Source organism: Nematostella vectensis, chromosome 3 (assembly GCF_932526225.1).
Source record: "Nematostella vectensis chromosome 3, jaNemVect1.1, whole genome shotgun sequence".
NCBI lineage: Eukaryota > Metazoa > Cnidaria > Anthozoa > Actiniaria > Edwardsiidae > Nematostella > Nematostella vectensis.
In genome coordinates, this window is record NC_064036.1 from 4,134,674 (window position 1) to 4,152,481 (window position 17,808).

A 17,808-nucleotide genomic window follows, 5' to 3' on the forward strand; every position below is an offset into this window, starting at 1 on the left:
TGATTCTCGTATCAGCTTAAGATCTTGTCTCTCTCCCAAATCATATGGTTGACGGGCTTGTATCAGGTCAAATCTTGATTACTAATTACTTCTATCTTTAAGATCTTATAAATAAGATATCACATTATGATGCAAGTGATTGCTTGAGGGTCAGTTAGGACGTCACATGCTTTAGGCTCGGTCCCAGGAATTTTGCCGGTGCAAGAGCGACTCACAACAGCGGCCTGGATCAGTTCCTACACACGACTCATTCTAGCTAATAATATATTAGAATAATAATATATTAATATATTAAAATCTACCCCTACCCTCTTATCACGTCTCCTTCCCTCGTGATATTAAAATCTACCCCTACCCTCTTATCACGTCTCCTTCCCTAACACCTTGACCTCAACTTATACTCCTTTATAGCATGGGCTAAACAGAGAGTTTAATGGACTCGGCTGTCATCTAGCAAGTGGAATAGAAAACGCCTCCTACAGTAACAACTTGTCTTGCTAACTTGTTCTTTTTTACAGTATCATGGGCTAATAGTCTTGCTTATAGTATATTTAAAATCCATCTGCTCTTACTTTCTCATCACGTCTCCTTCCCTAACACCCTTGACCTTATCCTCCTTTATAGCATGGGCTAAACAGAGAGCAACTGGAATGGAAAACGCCTCCTACAGTAACATCTTGTCGTGCTAACTTGTTCTTCTTTACAGTATCATGGGCTAAATAGAGAGGAATGCCCAAGGTTCTCACCTAACAAGTGGAAGACGCTTCTCATCCTAGCACCTTGTTCTCGCTATCCTATTATTACAACTCATCCCTTACAGCATTCCAGGGCTGAAGAGAGACCACACCAGGCTGTCATCTAACAAGTGGAAGGTCAGATTCTTTTGCTAACTATGATTGCACTCCTTTACAGCATTCTGGGCTAAAGAGAGATCAGCACATCGATTGTCATCTAGCAAGTCGAATGGAAGACGCCTCCTACCCTGGCACCTTGTATTGCTAATTGATTGTACTTCTTTACAGCATCTTCAGTCAAGTGCACAAGAACTTCAACGCCTCTTGCTTCAGCAAATTGTACTGTCTTAGGCGGTACCTGTAGAACAATACAATTCAAATGATGGGAACACGAAGGCAAGCAGGTAGATGGATAAAGGATGAATTAACAGACGGTGGGGAAAATCCGTAGTTTACCTTCAAGACTCCGTTCATCCCTCGGCTGATCACGAGAATTTGGACTTTGCTTGTGAGGATGTCTTCAATATCTGCAGGCTGCACCCCTGGATTATGCTAAAAACGAAGGTTTAAAAAAATAACTAACTCGAATAACATCCCCTTTCTAAAACGGCTGCCTCGCGTCTCACAAAAAAGTTTAAAAAAAATTCGCATTAAGCCAGTCAGACAACAATACACGTAAATAAAATTAATTTAATGCACACAAGCATTGTCTATCAGTGCAATGCTTTAATGAAGTAACCTTTCGTTGTGCCAAAGAAAATACATCTATGGTAATTATACAGAAAAATAGGGTGTTCGGTAATGGCCCAAGATAACCCCCATCACGACACAAATGCATCTCATTAGCGACTGAGTAGGTGAGCAGGAAGTGATAACAAGCATTGCGGATGTGGAGGAAATGTTCCATAAGGTGAAGGTGAGAGAGAAAGACCAAGATGCAATCAGATTCTTGTGGTGGAGTGGCGCATAAAAGAACCTCCTGACGTGTACGTGATGACCGTACAAAACGTGTATACTAAAACATAAGTAAAATGTTGGGTGAAAGTGCAATTTCTATGGCTTTTATGCCAACATTTTATAGGAGCTTGCTCAAAGGCCCACACAAGCTCGAAAATAAAACGCTTTTAATAGTAATTCATCCGTTATTTTTGAAAAAATTGGGGGCGTGCCCCCAGTGCCCCATACCCTGCTTTGACCCTCTGTTCTGGAACGTATACCTTTCCTTAAACAACCCTTTTTATCTATATCCGCTCTGTTTTGCTCTAGTTCTGTCCCATTAAAGCACCGCATAAGAAGATATGAGTGTTAAAAGAAATGGAATGGTAAATGTAAAACAACCCTTTTCATCTATTGCACGATGCCTTTTATATAGCTAAAGTTTCAATTGAAAAAAAATGGTCCATTAAATCAATTAAGCCTATGATAAACATGCATTTTTTCTTAATCAAAGATGAAGGTAGCAAGTATAAATTGGTTAATTCTCGTGGTTTCGTGCTTTATACTATTGTTACCTTTTCGAAGCAAAAACGTGAGGAAATTTTTGAATGACACACGAGCCAGGACCATTATAAAAACAACTCTTTCGGTAAGCAGTACATACAGACGAAGCGAACAGACTCACGATGTCGGATCTAAGAGTTTTACCGAAAAACATGTCTATGCCACCAAGGACGTCCATGCGTTCGACGCTTTCGCCGAGTTCTTCCTTAAAAGGAAAATCACCTTCACGTTTACCAAGAGTTCGCCAGGGAGAGCTCAAAGCTTACCGTTTTTCTAGTCGTCGGGAACATCCTACTACCAGTGATGTCTATCGTTGGCAACTCTCTTGTCATAATAACTATCGCACAAGAGTGAGCTACGAGTTCCCGCCAACCTGCTCCTTCTTAGCCTTCCTGTGAACGATGTCCTCACGGGTCTAGTAGTCCAGATATCCCATGCAGGGGGGATCATTGTCGTCTCACGTCAGCCATACGCACAGAGTGTCAGAGTGACGCACGCATATTTCTCGACTTATCCGCTAACGTGACTGTGCTTCAGGGCTTACCTCACTGTGCCTTTTAACCATGGATCGATTCATAGCGATAGTCCATCCGCTTCGATACCACGCTATGGTTACCAAGAAGAAGACATACACGGCCATCGCCATCTCATGGGGGCGTCTGTAGCACTATCACTCACTTAGATCTTCCTTGTGCCATATTCTCCAAGGCTTTCTCGGCTATCTCCTTGTTCTATGCGTTGTTGTATCTCCTTGTTCTATGCGTTTTCGTGATATACATGCACATTCGCATTTTATTTATCTCCCAATCTGTAGCAATTGCCGCCGAAAACAAACGTTTCAATCCGGCACTGAACACTGTGCCAGAACGTAAAGCACTGAAAACAGTTCTCATTGTAACACTGACTCTTCTACTAAGCTATGTACCGTTGGCCCTATTTTGCCCATTGCGGCGTTATGAAGACTTGGATTTTGCACTATTATAATGTCCATTCCATAAACACATACATCGTCAACTATAGTCAATATAGAAGCATTAGCTATTGTTACTCACAATCGTCTGCCCCTTAGTCCTTTGCTCTGCTGAACTGCCTAGCTTGATTTATTTGAACTTAGCTTTATCTAGCACTAAAGAATTTGTTCTTTTTGTATTTCATTATAATTATGTGATCAACTAAAGACTTTTTTTTTGTTTTCTTTACATTTCGTAGATATTTTAAATGTTCATGCTTCATACTTAAATGTACGCGGGCTTGTGGTGGAATGTGCAGAACAGGCCCTGTTGGCGGTTTGTGTACAGGCGATTGGCACGGACCAGGTGAGGCAGGTCAGGGTGGTTCTTCTGCCGATACTTGTACTGACATTGTTACTGGTCAAGCCGAGTGTGAATCCCTTTATCTACTTTATCGCAAGTACTAAGTTCAGAATGAGAATGAACAAGTTAATGAGAAGCCTTTTAAAAAAGTGACTATGTCAATAGCTTTATCGAGATGGCAGACATGCAGGACAATTGACATGGAAAACTTGGTCAGTAACTCAAATTATTCAACGCCATAAGTTTAAAGTGACACAAAGTCAGGTTTAATCACCACAGCAATAATCCCACTATGGCGGCCATGAGGCCCCAGGTCGGGAACGACCTAAACTCTTACACAAGCCCGCTGACCGAACATCGCGGGCCAACAGCCATACTGGCGCAACCTCTTTTCCTTTCTGTTTACATGCGTTACGAATCAGATGGAAGATACAGGTATGGCGCGTAACAATATCCTACGCTACAGTGAGTGCAGATTAACATAAAATGTAACACACTCTGCACAAGTCAAGACCAATGCGGACTGGTAACAAAAATATCAAATGCATGAATGTATAGCAAGGCACAATGAGGTGGGGCACACACACATGGCTATGGTAACGGGTGATACAAGTGTGCATATACATGGATACATACACACATGAGTGATGGCATACAGGGTCATATGGTGTGGCTACCAGTGTACATACACAGGGGTTACATACACACAGTGTGATGACATACATGGTTACTTAGCGTGATTACAGGTGTACATACACAGGGGGTTACATACGCACAGTGTGATGACATGCATGGCTACGCACTGTGGATACAGATGTATATACATGACTACATAGTAACACTAGTATACATGGCTACCGGCAGTACCATGTATGGGGTTGGGGGTGACCACTTTTTTTTTTCTCCTCCTCTACCTTCCCCGCTAGTTACAAAAAAAAGGAGGCAAGTACATGCACAAATGAGTACACAAACAAAATGAGGCGCATGAGCGTGGCTATGATAATGTGATGTGAAATGCGTGGTATGTGCTGGTTTACAATTATCTGGTATGCCAGTGGAATGAAATAACAATGTGGTACAGTGTAAAAACAGGGGCACAGAACCAAATATGGAGTGTAAGTATATGTGATAACAACACAGACTGTGTGCATAGGGATAGATGGGACATGATATGATGCACACATGTGTGGGGACATATATGCCACAGAGCACAAGGTGTGAATATGAACACAGTATGAGGCAGGACGTGTAAACAATTGTGTTACCACTAACTTTAGATATAATGAATACACATCTGGGCTGGATAAAAACATGTGCTGGCAAACAAAATGTTGTGAGACAGACTTAATGCAGTACAGATGTGAAGTGGAATGTAGGGACAAAAATATCCAAAATGATATGAGACTCACCGAAACAGTGGGGTTGATGCTACAAAACATGACAAATACAGTGTGAGGGATACATAACAAATGTGAAAATAATATGGAGGGATACACAATGTCAGAAACACTATTACACCATAAAAGGGGGTGTGATCCACAAATAGGCAAAATAGGGTACAAAAACAGGCATGGAAACAGATGTGGGCTGATAATATGCGCACATGCACCAAGGATATGGAAATACATCTACAATGGAGGTGAGCTGGGTGAAACAGGTGAACTACACATGATAACAAAATATGGAATGTGGATAGGCTTAAACTATAAATAAGAAATCCTGAAATAAAACGAATACTGAATTAAGGAGTAGTCAATTAAAGTCAGTGCTATAGAGTCAAAGTTCGCCCGCAGAGGGCAAATAAACCCAAATAAGATAAGTGTCCAAAATAAATAAAGTTCGAAGAGTACATAAGTAGTGGCTTAGACCCACTTCACCGCAGTTCTTGATGACTTGACTTCGTCCAATGTCAGGCGGTGTTCCTCCTCGCAAAGAAAACAGGTAAAATCCTCAGTAATGTCTCGGTAATGTTGTCAGCACGTCGAAGACTTGCGGAGTTGGTTTGAGAGGCCTTGTTTTGCTCTCATGGTTCACAAGTCTTTGTCTTGTTTTCCCGAAGGGATATAGTCGCGCTCGCAACTAAACACAAACGAACGTAAATAAATGGGTCTTGTCGGCGCTTCAGACGACTTGCAGGGTTAGTTCGAGAAGCCTTGTTTTGCTCTCAGGGTTCGCAAGTTTTGTCTTGCTATCCCGAAGGAATGTCAATGTCCAAGTCGCGTTCGCAAATAAACACTAATGTCGAACGTAAATGCATTGGTATTGTCAGTGCTTCAGACGTCCAAGATCAGTCTAACACGAGCCCTGACTCTTGACTTTTCTTCGCGGAATGACCAAACTGTCAAATCAAATAAATTAAGGAAATAAACTTGGAACACGGCACGGGCCTCATGGTCGCCATCACCACGTGGTTCGTGACTAAGCTGCTTCCAAGGACGCGCTCGCCAGGCGTGACTTGCAAAATTCTTGCCACCGTCCTTAATGCCACTATGTAGAGCCATACTCCTTCTCCGTTGGAAGGCCGGGAGATTAACAGTCCATAATCCCACCGCTGCCACCACGCCATAAGTTTAAAGTGACACAAAGTCAGGTTTAATCACCACAGCAATAATCCCACTATGGCGGCCATGAGGCCCCAGGTCGGGAACGACCTAAACTCTTACACAAGCCCGCTGACCGAACATCGCGGGCCAACAGCCATACTGGCGCAATGCACAACCTATTCTAAATGCCTAGAGTCAACGTCTTCCCTTCCCAATGCACGTTATTACTTTTCATTTTTATTTAATTTCATTTACTATTTATTTGCCATTTAGGAACGCAGTAATAGCCTTTAATGTTATTGATGAGTAACTATGTGTTCTTTTAATAACAGACTTCTCGAACCTCCTGAAAATCTTTTGTACTACAGCAATAAAATGAAATGCTCTCCAAATGAGTCCCCCTTCTCAGAAAATATCTTAAAGTAATTAATAGCATTTACCAAAGAATGGTACTACAGCGATGAAATGGAATTCTCTCAAAATGAGTCCCCCTTCTAAGAAAATATCTTAGAGTCCATATAACCTTTCAGAGTTGATAGACTTTGTCAATTCTTTATATTTTCATCTTCCAAATAATATGTGGTTCGTATGGACCCTATAAAACACGCGTTCGCGCGAATAAAATATTTAATATTGAGGTATTTTGGTCAACCTTCGGAAAAAAGGCCGTGAACGGAAAGGCCCGGGTCCAGTCATTTGTGACGTAGATCGAGGTGTCAACCAAATTACATGAGAAAACATATGCGCGCGCTAAACCGGTTCCCGTCTCCATGTCTTCTTAGTTATTGCTGAAGAACGTTGTGTGGTTACAACTTTTACCGCAATCTTTATATCTCCACCTGATACAGGGTTTAGGGGAGGGCTTTATTTTTTGAACAGGCATTCTGAAAAATTTCCAAGCCTTCTAAAAGTCTGGAATCTCAATTTTTTCTGGGGAGAACCCCAGACCCCCAACAAAATTGATTAATTAAGGTGAGATGCCTTCTGCTTACTCTTTCATGACTTTTGTTTGGCTGGCTTTGAAAATTATTATACCCTAAAGTGTGGACTCTATAGTTTTCATCTTTTACAGTTTTATTTGGTTTTATTAACTTCCATCAATGAATTTACAAATTTCGATTCATGTAAAATTCCCCCCCCCCCCCCCCCCACACACACACAATAATTTTAGTTCTTTTTTTGTTTTGTTCTTGGGTAGGGCCTTAATTTTTGGTCACCTTTTGGGGGGAGGGTCACCATTTTTGTGCTTTAGATTGGGGGAGGGTCCCAATTTTTTAACTGGAAAAAAATTAAACTTAGCAGCCCTTCCCCCGATAAATAATGACCTTTCCCTAATAGCATTTTCCAAAGAATGACACAACAGCAATAAAATGAAACTCTCTCAAAATGAGCCCCCCTTCTAAGAAAATATCAATTAAAAAATGTTGATGCTGTAATCATATTGCTATACTTGCCTTTGTCCCTGTCTCGTTCCAGTCCCATGCCCTACTGCCACCTGGCCACACTTTACAGTCTTTGTAGCTCTGACATCCAATGGTCATGTGACCCCAAGACAACTTGTCCACCAGGGGGGAGGGGTGGCATTCTGCAGACATTTGTATGAACCTATAGCAAAGAAGGCGCTGTTTCCAACTACAAAAAAGTTTACTGATAATGATTTAAATAATTCAAATAATTATAACGCTGCGTAACGAGAGTAGGTTCGTAACTATAAGCTTGGGCGCCCGTTGGCAAGCTTGCAAAAAATGACATGAAGAGTGTGCCCATGAAAATAACGAAACCCTTTTTGCTTTAAAAGTTTTCCAGTCTCTATTTAGTGTTTGTCGAGTTGTCAGAGAGGATTAAAATTTAGCAGTTTTTGCACTTATGTTAAACATTACTGATCCTTGTTTCACACATTTTCACACAATTCATAATTGCAAAATAAACACAACAAGATGATAATACTCAGGAATCAGTCTAAGGGATAAATGGTCTTGAAGATATGCATCCAACCAAGGTGATAGCAACTAATCTTTAGCCAAATAATAGCTCAGGTTCTTTGACAAATTTCGAATCAAACAAGGGAAAAAAAGCAGAATCACCCCTCTTAACAAAACTCTCAAAATACCACACAAGGGAGAGAGAACAGCAAACACAGCTCAATACACAAATAGATACATTTATTCTGATCCTCCAGGTCCATTTCCATGGCCTCAAAACACAATATTCACTCCTTGAAGGCTTGTGAAACCACTTGGGTGCCATTACGGACTGCAAGGCATTCTGGGAGATCAAGGGAAAAATTCACAAGGGCCAGTCAACACTCCTCTCATAAAGTCAGACGTTTTTTTATAAGTCTTTTCACCCCAAAGCCAAACAAATAAATTCCAGATCATACAGACCCAGAATAGCAATGTAAACAATTTTGGAATCAATTTGGTTTCAGAAAATACAGCATTTAGGAGAGCTGTGGTGATTCATTAAAATTATTTTCTCATCCAGGCAAAGCCAAACAAGAAAAAATCACCATTAATTCAACTTTGCTTGCAAATATCCATAAGCACAGCACTCAATTGTGCCAAAATAACCTATATGATGAAGGCACTCTCCCATTATGCTCATAGCTGTATTTTTATGAAAAATACAAGCAACCATCAATTTCTGCTCGCATTAGCACAGCAACGAGGGATTAAAAATGGAACCACAAAGCACTGGTGGAAAGCCAGGAGTCAATGGGTTAAGAACTTGAGAGTTGGGAGGGGGTTGGGGGGAGGGGGCACTACAGAATACCTTGATTTCTATAGAACGACGCAATAAATACAATGGAAATGCAAATAAGTTTGGATGGATATCATTTTCTGTGATTGTGGGATAACATAAACATACCAGAGCAAACTGCTTGAAAACATCACTATACATTCTATTATGCACGTTGTTTTAGAGCTATCATATCATTGCAAAACAATATTATGAAAAAGGAAAAGCTTACCTTTTAGCTGAGTAACTAAATGAACAGAAACAACCACGACCAGAGGGCTAGAGATGCAAAGTCGCCTCTCCAATGTCGCGCTCCGAACTATATAAATGAACACTATTCGCCCTAGTCTTTCATGCTATAAAATCCACAGGAGAACCGTGACCTCTGGCATTACAATAAAATAAAGCAAACCCCATCAAAATAAGATCCCGTTCATAAAATAAAAAGGGGCTTTCTGATGGCTAGACACTCTATCATAAATTGGTTTTTTTTTTTAATTTTATACATATACCTTTAAATTTTTGTGTGTCTGAATATATCTAGTATGCAAATGAGCTAAAATGACTGTGTCACACAGCAACAGACAGAGAACACAACACTTGTGTCCCTGGTCCCAAACGTAAACTCTTCGGAAAATGCCGTAAAATAGCTTAACTAACGCATCAAACTGACGCTTAAAAATGTTAAAACGAATGCTGAATATCCAAGGAATAGGAGAGAGGGCGGAAAGAGGCGATGCTCCTGCACAAGCAATTTTACAAGCTAATTCCCGAGCCCAAGCGTTAAGAAAAGCCACCGAAACACAAGAAGAGCTGACAAAGATCAGAGAACGAGTCACACGGGTGAGCCTAGAAAACCTTAAAAATTCCCTACATTCTCTCGTCAGATCTTCCTAGAAATAATATTTTTATTTCCCATTTATTCTAGACTCTCGATACGTATGATTTGAGCGAGAAATTATCCGCCGGGGTCGACAAAGCCGAAGTAGAGCGAATTACAGATGAGTTTCTTCGACAGCAAGCGACTTTAGAATTCGTCGATGACATGGTAAGGATTGTTGAATTTACCCACAATTTTATCGGCCAACATGAGACATTAATCCCAAGATTACAGGCGTGCCTTTGTGTTTTCGTTGCTAGTTTTAGCGATTTCAAAGCCGGGCAATATGGTAAAGTCTCGCGGGATTAGTTGTGCGTCCATATATATAATTGACCTAAGGGTTTGTTGTTGTCGAGAAATAAGTAATTCAGACAGATTCAAAAGCTGCTTTGTTTATCTCTGACGCATTTTAAGGTCGATTTGCACTGAAAACTGTTGTTTCAGTATCATAGGCTTGTCTCCGTCTCCCAAAATAGCCATATTCGATATCATATATTTCCACATGTGTTGAAGAAATTATATTCTCCCAATATAATTATTCATAATGTCTACGATTTACGTAGGAGATCTTAGATCTGATAACCTGTCATTTACAAAAATATTTTAGCGTTCTTTTTTTTTGTCAACAGAAGAAATGTGCATTTCTCTAGTGAAGACTATTAGTATGATACATTGTACAAACCCTAAAATTAAACTTTTAAGAGTGCATCCAGTAGTGTACCAGGCAGGGGTGATACATGCGATCTCGCCGATTTCAATGAAACTTGGTCAGATTGAAGTATCCACCCAACAACTCAAACTGCCGAAGTGGTTCAGATTTTGGAATAATCCGGGGGGAGTTATGACCACCCCCCTGGTTTTTGGCCATAAATTCGGGAAAATCGCCTGAAATAAGCATGAAATGTTGTCTCCACTCCTGATCACAGATTACAAGGGAATTCCATGATGTTTTATGTGAGTAAAGATCCATCCTTTCTTGGTTCACAACCAAGGTTTCAAATCATTTGGAGTGACAGGTGCCAATCAAGGGCTACACGTGTCTACCATGTCACTCATGATTTCACTGATCGGGCAAAATAGCTCCATTTCAGTGTCAAATATCTCCGATGCGCAACTTTCTTTTCGCAAATTGTTTATACCATTACTCAAACTCATCTTCAAACCTAACAAATCCGTAATAAAATTCTCGGGACTTGGTATTTTTTCCAACAGAAATTATTTTAATCACCTTACTACTTATTGATTATGGTACATAAAAAAATCAAATTTCACATTAAAAAATATTGCAGTAATGATTCTTGGGCTACAATTTGCAGCCTATGTGTTTTAAAATGATGGAAGATATAAGTTATGAAGTTCTGTGTTGACTGAAGGTAATATCCGAATAAATATCCCTCACGAATTATGTACATTACTGCAACAATGTCAATTAGGAGCCTATGTGTTTTAAAATGATGGAAGATATAAGTTATGAAGTTCTGTGTTGACTGAAGGTAATATCCGAATAAATATCCGTCACGAATTATGTACGTTACTGCAACAATGTCAGTTTCAAATCGACATTTAAGTGAAAAGCGCATTTGTGCCAGTAGTGCCGGTTTTTTTGTTCGAGGCTACTGAACTATTTACTTACAAGCTCAACATGATCTTGTCTTGCTATCTAATACATCCTTCTTGCACTTTTCAACGACTGGACCTAAATATCTTCTTTGTGCAAAATCGATAAATTAGTGTAGTGCACATCGATAAATCGGTGCACCATCTTTTTGTTAAACATCTTGTTTCTGAAATACAAGTTCCTCGTAGTACATAATCAAATGTATGGCTTATAATAATTTCAAAAAGCAGCTTTCTTTATAAACAATAAGTACTAGGTGAGTCAACACCAGGGGTCAACACAAGAACGATTCACTGATCATTGCGTGACAGCATGAGCCAAGATCTTGTTGACTTTGGTAGACATTCAGTCACAAATGGTGCACAGCCGCGCACAATCGCAGTATTTTCATTTTTTTTTTAAACCAAATTGGTTGTTACGCGACCTCTGCGAATCCAAAATCCTTGTCTCGTTGGGGAATAGCGCATAGTCAGACACAAGCTTTTGGGGGCGGTTTGTCTTGTTTTGATTGTTTGGTTTGATTGACTAAGTTATCCTATACACAGGATGTAGCGAAGAGCGATATCATTAACAACCTAACCGCAAACCAGGTTCTCCTGATAATGAATTGGGCCATGAAATTTGTACCTGCCAGTTCAGAGAAACACAGCGAGACTCAGGCGCGTACCCAGGATTGGCTGAGGGGTGGGTGCGCTGTCATAGGTAACATGGAAAAGGCCTAGCGTTTGAAGATACCTTAATAAAAAATGACCCACATTTTGGCCGCCAAGGGGGGTGCGCGTGCACCCTGCGCGCCCCCCTGTGTACGCGCCTGAGACTGGTATGTTAAAAAAAGGCAAATCATAGCATGCTACGCCCCTCATTGATTAGTTACTCATAGAAAACTCGACTCTTTATGTTAAAGATCGTGTGATATTTTATGTAACATCTCGGATAAGGTATATACATTTTACCTTGCTACCATGACAACGCCGCATTAACGAAGGAATTCTCAGAGCCCGTTGTACATAAATCTCATTTGGTTGTTATGATCGTATGTAGCCTGTAGTTATATGGGGGGGGCATATTACACGCACAGCACACCACAAAGAGAAACATGACAGAAACCAGCTGTAAACAAAATGTTCGGTCCATAAATTACAGTGTGACTAAAGTATGTATTATTTTTACTCTATTATTTTCACAACCTACATACGTGCATTTGAACTAGTTTGCGGTTGCTTCAAGAATAAAGCACACCCTTGAAACCCTTAAAGCTGCCAAACCACACCTCACCAAAGCGTTCCTCGGGCTGTTATCATTCTGCCTACCTTGTCCTGTCCCTGCCCTCCATTGGGGAGCGCGCAGGCATAAACGTAGCCAGGTATGATTCTAGTGACCCACAGGCGGGAAAGGATGTATGCGACAAGCGCACCGCTACAGTCAAGAGTCACATTCGAAGGTTCATCAACGAAGGAAACGACATCAAATGTGCAAAGGCATGAAGGTTGCAATGTAGTCGTATGGTGGAATAAAAGGATGCCTGGAAGCGGTTGTTAAGGTCAACGAGGACAGCCAAACCATGAAAGCCCATAAAATATCCAGGCTCTTAACAACTTCTGCTTTGAGTCTAGAGATCTCCGAGCTTGGAAAGCCTACAATGTAGGGCCTGGTAAACGTTTTACGCCAGAGCAGCTAAGACGGTTCGGGCCAATCCAGGGTGCAACACGTCTAATTGTCTGTCTGCCATTTGGTAGACAGCAACAAACTGGCATTCTAAGATCAACGGTCCACAGGCAACCTCGTCAAGACCAACCACTGCCTACTCTCCTGTCCAGAAGATGGATGTATAAAGACATACCTGTCTTTTGAGAGTCTTCAAAACCACCTGGACACAGGAAAGCATCTGATACGACAAGAAAGAGAGTCTACTTACGGCACACCATAAAGAAGAAGTGGGCGAAACGACAAGTGAGATGACTGGTAGCTACTTGCATAGGGTAGTGCCAAGTGGAAACGTCGCCGAGATGCACCATCTACGTCTAGCAGCCCTGTATGCCAAGCTGGTTGGGCGCTCAAGACAACCCATAAGGCAACAAGATTCTATAGCGACTGCTATAGATGTCTGTGCAAAGATGCAATTAGCTCATGATGCAAGCAGCAAGAAACTGTTAAAAAAGGAAGGGAGCTTTCCGCAGATCAGATTGCTCGATATTTCAGCAGATTGTACATTCTTTATAGGAGTGGGCGACTGGCCATTGATCAGGCAAATCTGAGTCCCGACCAGGACAAAGAGGACTTTGTTTAAGACGCTGAACAAATGCAGACAAGACTCGAGATCCAGAGAGAGCTAGAGCTTTAAAGATACACAGCTATGTACTTTCTCAAAGACATTCACTCCTTGCTGTTTTAGTAGTTTATTTATGTACTTTGTGTAGTGTCAGGCTGCTATTGAAATGAGTTATAACGTCATGAGTTACATGGCGCAGCTATATTACTGATTTTTGTCTAAAATTCCCAACTGGAATGGCATTGTTAGCATACCTTGTCCCTTTTTCTAGCTTTTTTAGGAAATTCAGTTTACTGACAAATCAAAGATGGTGCCAGCCTTTTTCTTGTCCAATTCTTGATAATGTCACGACCCCCTGCAGCGCCCTAATATATGTAGATGTGGAGATATGCGTTGGCGTGTACGTCCGAACCGAAGGTTAAGGTAGTTTTTGCCGTTATTATATAAATAGAAGAATAAGGTCGTGAACAATTTTTAAGTAAACAATTTGATCCCTGGTAACTGATATATCAGATGTTTTGCTTATATAGAACAAAATGGGATTTGACATTCCCCCATTATTGTTGTAACCATGGCAACCCAGTTCTTAACTTATTCTTAACGTATAATTGTCAAACATATAAGCTGCGAATTGTTGCCAAAGAATCACAACCGCGTTTTTTTATACGAAATTCGAAATTTTCTATATACCATCATCAGTGAGTAGTAGGATGATTAAAATAATTACTGTTGGAAAAAAATATCAAGTCCCGAGAATTTTATTACGGATTTGTTAAGTCTAAAGATAACTTTGAGTGATGGTAAAAACAGTTTGTGAAAAGAAAGTTGCGCATTGGAGATATGTGACACTGAAATTGAGCTATTTTGCCCGACCAGCGAAACCATGCGTGACATGGTAGACACGTGTAGCCCTTGATTGGCACCTGTCTCTCCAAATGATTTGAAACCTTGGTTGTGAAGCAAGAAAGGATGGATCTTTACTCACATAAAACATTATGGAATTCCCTTGTAATCCGTGACCAGGAGTGGGGTCAACATTTCATACTTATTTCAGGCGATTTTCCCGAATTTATGGCCAACAACCAGGGGGGTGGTCATAACTCCCCCGGATTATTCCAAAATCTGAACCACTTCCGCAGTTTGAGTTGTTTAGTGGATACTGACCAAGTTTCATTGAAATTGGTGAGATGGCATGTATCACCCTTGCCTGGTCCACTCCTGGATACACTCTTAACTTTTTTTAGGTTAACCTCCGAGTTTCCTTATGTAACCTTCATTGCATTGTGTGCATTGCATTCTCATAAACAGGGGTTTTGTTTTTGAAGCAGGTGAAAAAAATGTTGAATACTGCCATGAAAAGTATGCTACCATTTGCATTTCACCCATAGGCTGAAAGCAGTGGAGACAGATTGACAACCTTTTAAAAAATGCAGCTTGAAACTAAAAGTATAAAAAAATATGTAATATTAGTCATTTTCTCCAAGACCACAGTAATAACAATGTTTCTGTAAATTTAAAATAAGAGGAGAGATACAACAGAAACATTTTTACCTACAGTATAGCCCAGAAAAAACTTACAGCCAAATTTGTTGTTGTGCTCCCTCGGCAAATCCAAAATCCATGTCTCGTTTGGGAGTAGCACATAGTCAGACACACGCTTTGGAGGCCGTTTGTCTGGTTTTGATTGTTTGGTTTGATGGACTACGCGCTATACCCAAATGAAGAAAGGAATTTTCGATTCTGGGAGGTCGCACAACAATAAATTTGGCTATAATGTTTCACACTCAAATAAGTTTTTTTGAGGGTTTTGTTTTGGTGTAATTAGATTCATACACTTTAACTAGACCCACCTTGAGTGGACTACATGCACCAAAATTCATACACAGGAACCACATGTAAAATGCCATCTTACAAAAGCAACAAGTGAAATAAAGCAAGGATGTTTGAGTTGTTTGGAATGTATATTTGTGATCTATAATGCTGCCAAAGAAGAGCCTGGCACAATATTTGGTTTCATTGATATCAACAGATTTAATACCATATCTATGAACCTTTTGTATAAGATGAGCTTAATGCAAATACATAGTTTTACATTTCTCACTGGGAAAAGAAAAATTAAGGATGTTTGAGTTGGAGTTGGAATGGCAAGTTGACATAATCTTATTCACAGGACAAATCTTATTTTGCTTGGAATAAGAAACAAAGCAGTTCATAATCAATCGTTTAGCTTTTTGAAGCCAAAGATACTCTACGAACTTTTACTTTTTAGTTGATAGTGTGGGACCACACAGACTGCACTTTACCAGATGCACTGTCTACTGTAGTATTAAATAATACTTATGGGAAATAAAAATACTGTATGACCAGCAACCTTCCCTCCTATTATACCACTGTCTGAAGACTATCTTTGATGCATATCTTTCCTGCAGACCCAGTTAATGGTTATCCTTGGTGATCCTGTTGCAAAAAGAAAGGTGTGTGGATTGATCTCAAGATATCAAGTTTTTCTAGTGTAAATGCACTCCAATATTAATGTTTTTTTATCAACAATTTTTAAACAATGGTATTAATCATTTGTGTACTAATCTTCTTGGAACATATTGCTCACTGTCTCTTTTTAATGCATCATTCTGAATTTCAGTACCAGCAGCATGTGACTGTTTTTATTGTTGGATATGAAAACTTGTGTGGAAGGAGAGCAAAGGTGAGATTATGAAGGTTTATTAGAATTTCCTGAATACAACTTTGTAGTAGTTGAAATGGTATGCCTTTGAAAACAAAGAGTAGTTTTACTAATGTTCCAAATGTTAGCCCCTAGTGACATAAAGCAAAAGAGCACTAGAGTTGTAATAATGACATAATATAGTCATATGTTGTCTTCACACTGAAATATTTTTTTTCTTTTTATGGTTTAGCTGTTGGCTCAGCTGCAAGAATTCTTTACCCAGAACATGGCTGATGATGATAAGTTTGAGCTTGAGCCCATTGAGTTTGACCTGGAGGATGTTGGGGAGCAAGTCAGGTCTGGAGCCATATGGATTTGGTTTTGTTTATTTTATTATACCTTGCTTACTGTATTTATCAAGTGACATTGATATATTCAGGGAGGCCTTGAAGAGGGCGGAGGATGCCACTGAAAGACTGGCTTTGGTTTCCAAAGATGTAATGAAAGCTCTTGAGCTTGCCAACCCTAAGGAAACAAAGAAGTAGGGAAACCTGTAAATTTACATGTTTTACTATTCTCTAATAAATGGTTAAAGGAAAGAGTTGCTCATTTCTAATGTCTATAATTTTTGGTCATTTGTTATTTTTATTGTAGGGGTAAAAAGAAATTGGAAAAATCATTGCAACAGTCACATCAGGATATAATGTCCCTTACAGAGAAGCTGTTAAAACTTCAAAATGGTAGATATATTTCTTCTATTTTTAACTTAAGGGTAATTTCCATCAACTTTTTATATATTTCCCCTTAATTAAGACCTAGATGAAAATGAAAATAAGCTAGGGCAGATGCAGAAGTCAATGGAAATGAAGCAAGTTGAGATCCAAAGGTATGTTTTTTCTTCTTTGCTTACTTTTCATTTTGTTTTATTCAAAACGTTAGCTTAGAAATTCATGGGCTAACCATTTCTCCTTTTCATAGGTTGAAAGTACAAGCTGACAACGGGAAAGTAAGTAAAACGCATTACGGGGCTGGTTTTATTAAGGTTACGGTTCACCTTTACCTTCGTGTCACATTAGAAATAAAATGTGCGCGCCAGCTTTTTGACAATAGCAACAAACTGCATATAATTTGATTTATAATATAATTGAGCATCTACCCATGGCATTTTTTCTTTGATGAGTTTTTTTTTATTTTTTAGTCAGGGGCCGAAATATGCAAAATTTTTATGATGTAGTATATCTTACAATCACTCTAATTTGTAATAAACTTAAAGCAACTTGAAATAGTTTAAAATGAAACACTTCTACACACTAGCCTGCTAACTGGCCCTTAACCATGCTGTTGTCTTTTACAGGGCTTCTGGAATTACGCGGAAAAAAATCTCAAAATTACGTGGGATTCTTTGCTAAATTACGCGCCAAATTACGCGGAAAATCAATCATTACGCGCTAAATTACGCGGGATTTTGCAATCCCTTTTTCTTTAAAAATCAAAATTTTGCGCGATTCTTTACTGAATTAAGCGCTAAATTACACGGAATATCAACT

The 17,808-nt window shown here is 39.7% G+C and overlaps 2 protein-coding genes across 5 annotated transcripts in view; one reads left to right on the forward strand and one right to left on the reverse strand.

The window, feature by feature from the left end:
* Positions 1-408: 408 nt before the first annotated feature.
* LOC5503179 (mth938 domain-containing protein) lies at positions 409-9,195 on the reverse strand. 3 transcript variants are annotated; one of them, XM_032371476.2, is made up of 5 exons: positions 9,062-9,195; positions 8,251-8,355; positions 7,545-7,695; positions 1,191-1,286; positions 409-1,092 (listed from the first exon to the last, which is right to left on the reverse strand). In XM_032371476.2, coding segments are annotated over exons 2-5 (390 nt in total). In that variant the 5' UTR covers positions 8,253-8,355; positions 9,062-9,195; the 3' UTR covers positions 409-951. The 3 variants fall into 3 exon arrangements, with proteins under 3 accessions (XP_032227367.1, XP_048580991.1, XP_032227368.1); XM_048725034.1 differs by lacking the exon at positions 8,251-8,355 and having other exon boundaries at positions 7,545-7,722; XM_032371477.2 differs by lacking the exon at positions 8,251-8,355 and having other exon boundaries at positions 9,062-9,194.
* Positions 9,196-9,378: 183 nt separating this feature from the next.
* LOC5503188 overlaps positions 9,379-17,808 on the forward strand; it is a 30,474-nt gene continuing 22,044 nt past the window's right edge. Inside the window, exons 1-9 of one of the 2 annotated variants that reach the window (XM_032371465.2) lie at positions 9,379-9,672; positions 9,758-9,877; positions 16,026-16,070; positions 16,238-16,300; positions 16,512-16,618; positions 16,701-16,802; positions 16,916-17,001; positions 17,075-17,147; positions 17,240-17,267. In XM_032371465.2, coding sequence (XP_032227356.2) covers positions 9,511-9,672; positions 9,758-9,877; positions 16,026-16,070; positions 16,238-16,300; positions 16,512-16,618; positions 16,701-16,802; positions 16,916-17,001; positions 17,075-17,147; positions 17,240-17,267 — 786 coding nt within the window. In that variant the 5' untranslated portion in view covers positions 9,379-9,510. The remainder of the gene's footprint in view (positions 9,673-9,757; positions 9,878-16,025; positions 16,071-16,237; positions 16,301-16,511; positions 16,619-16,700; positions 16,803-16,915; positions 17,002-17,074; positions 17,148-17,239; positions 17,268-17,808) is intronic. The other variant, XM_032371464.2, reaches the window with a different exon arrangement.

Bases quoted from the DNA above. Each gene is read 5' to 3' on its own strand.
- LOC5503179 (XM_032371476.2), bottom strand. The intron at 1,287-7,544 runs GCAAGTATAGCA...CTTCGTTTTTAG, and splicing joins GGAACGAGACAGGGACAAAG to CATAATCCAGGGGTGCAGCC. The intron at 1,093-1,190 runs GTAAACTACGGA...ATTGTTCTACAG, and splicing joins GGATGAACGGAGTCTTGAAG to GTACCGCCTAAGACAGTACA.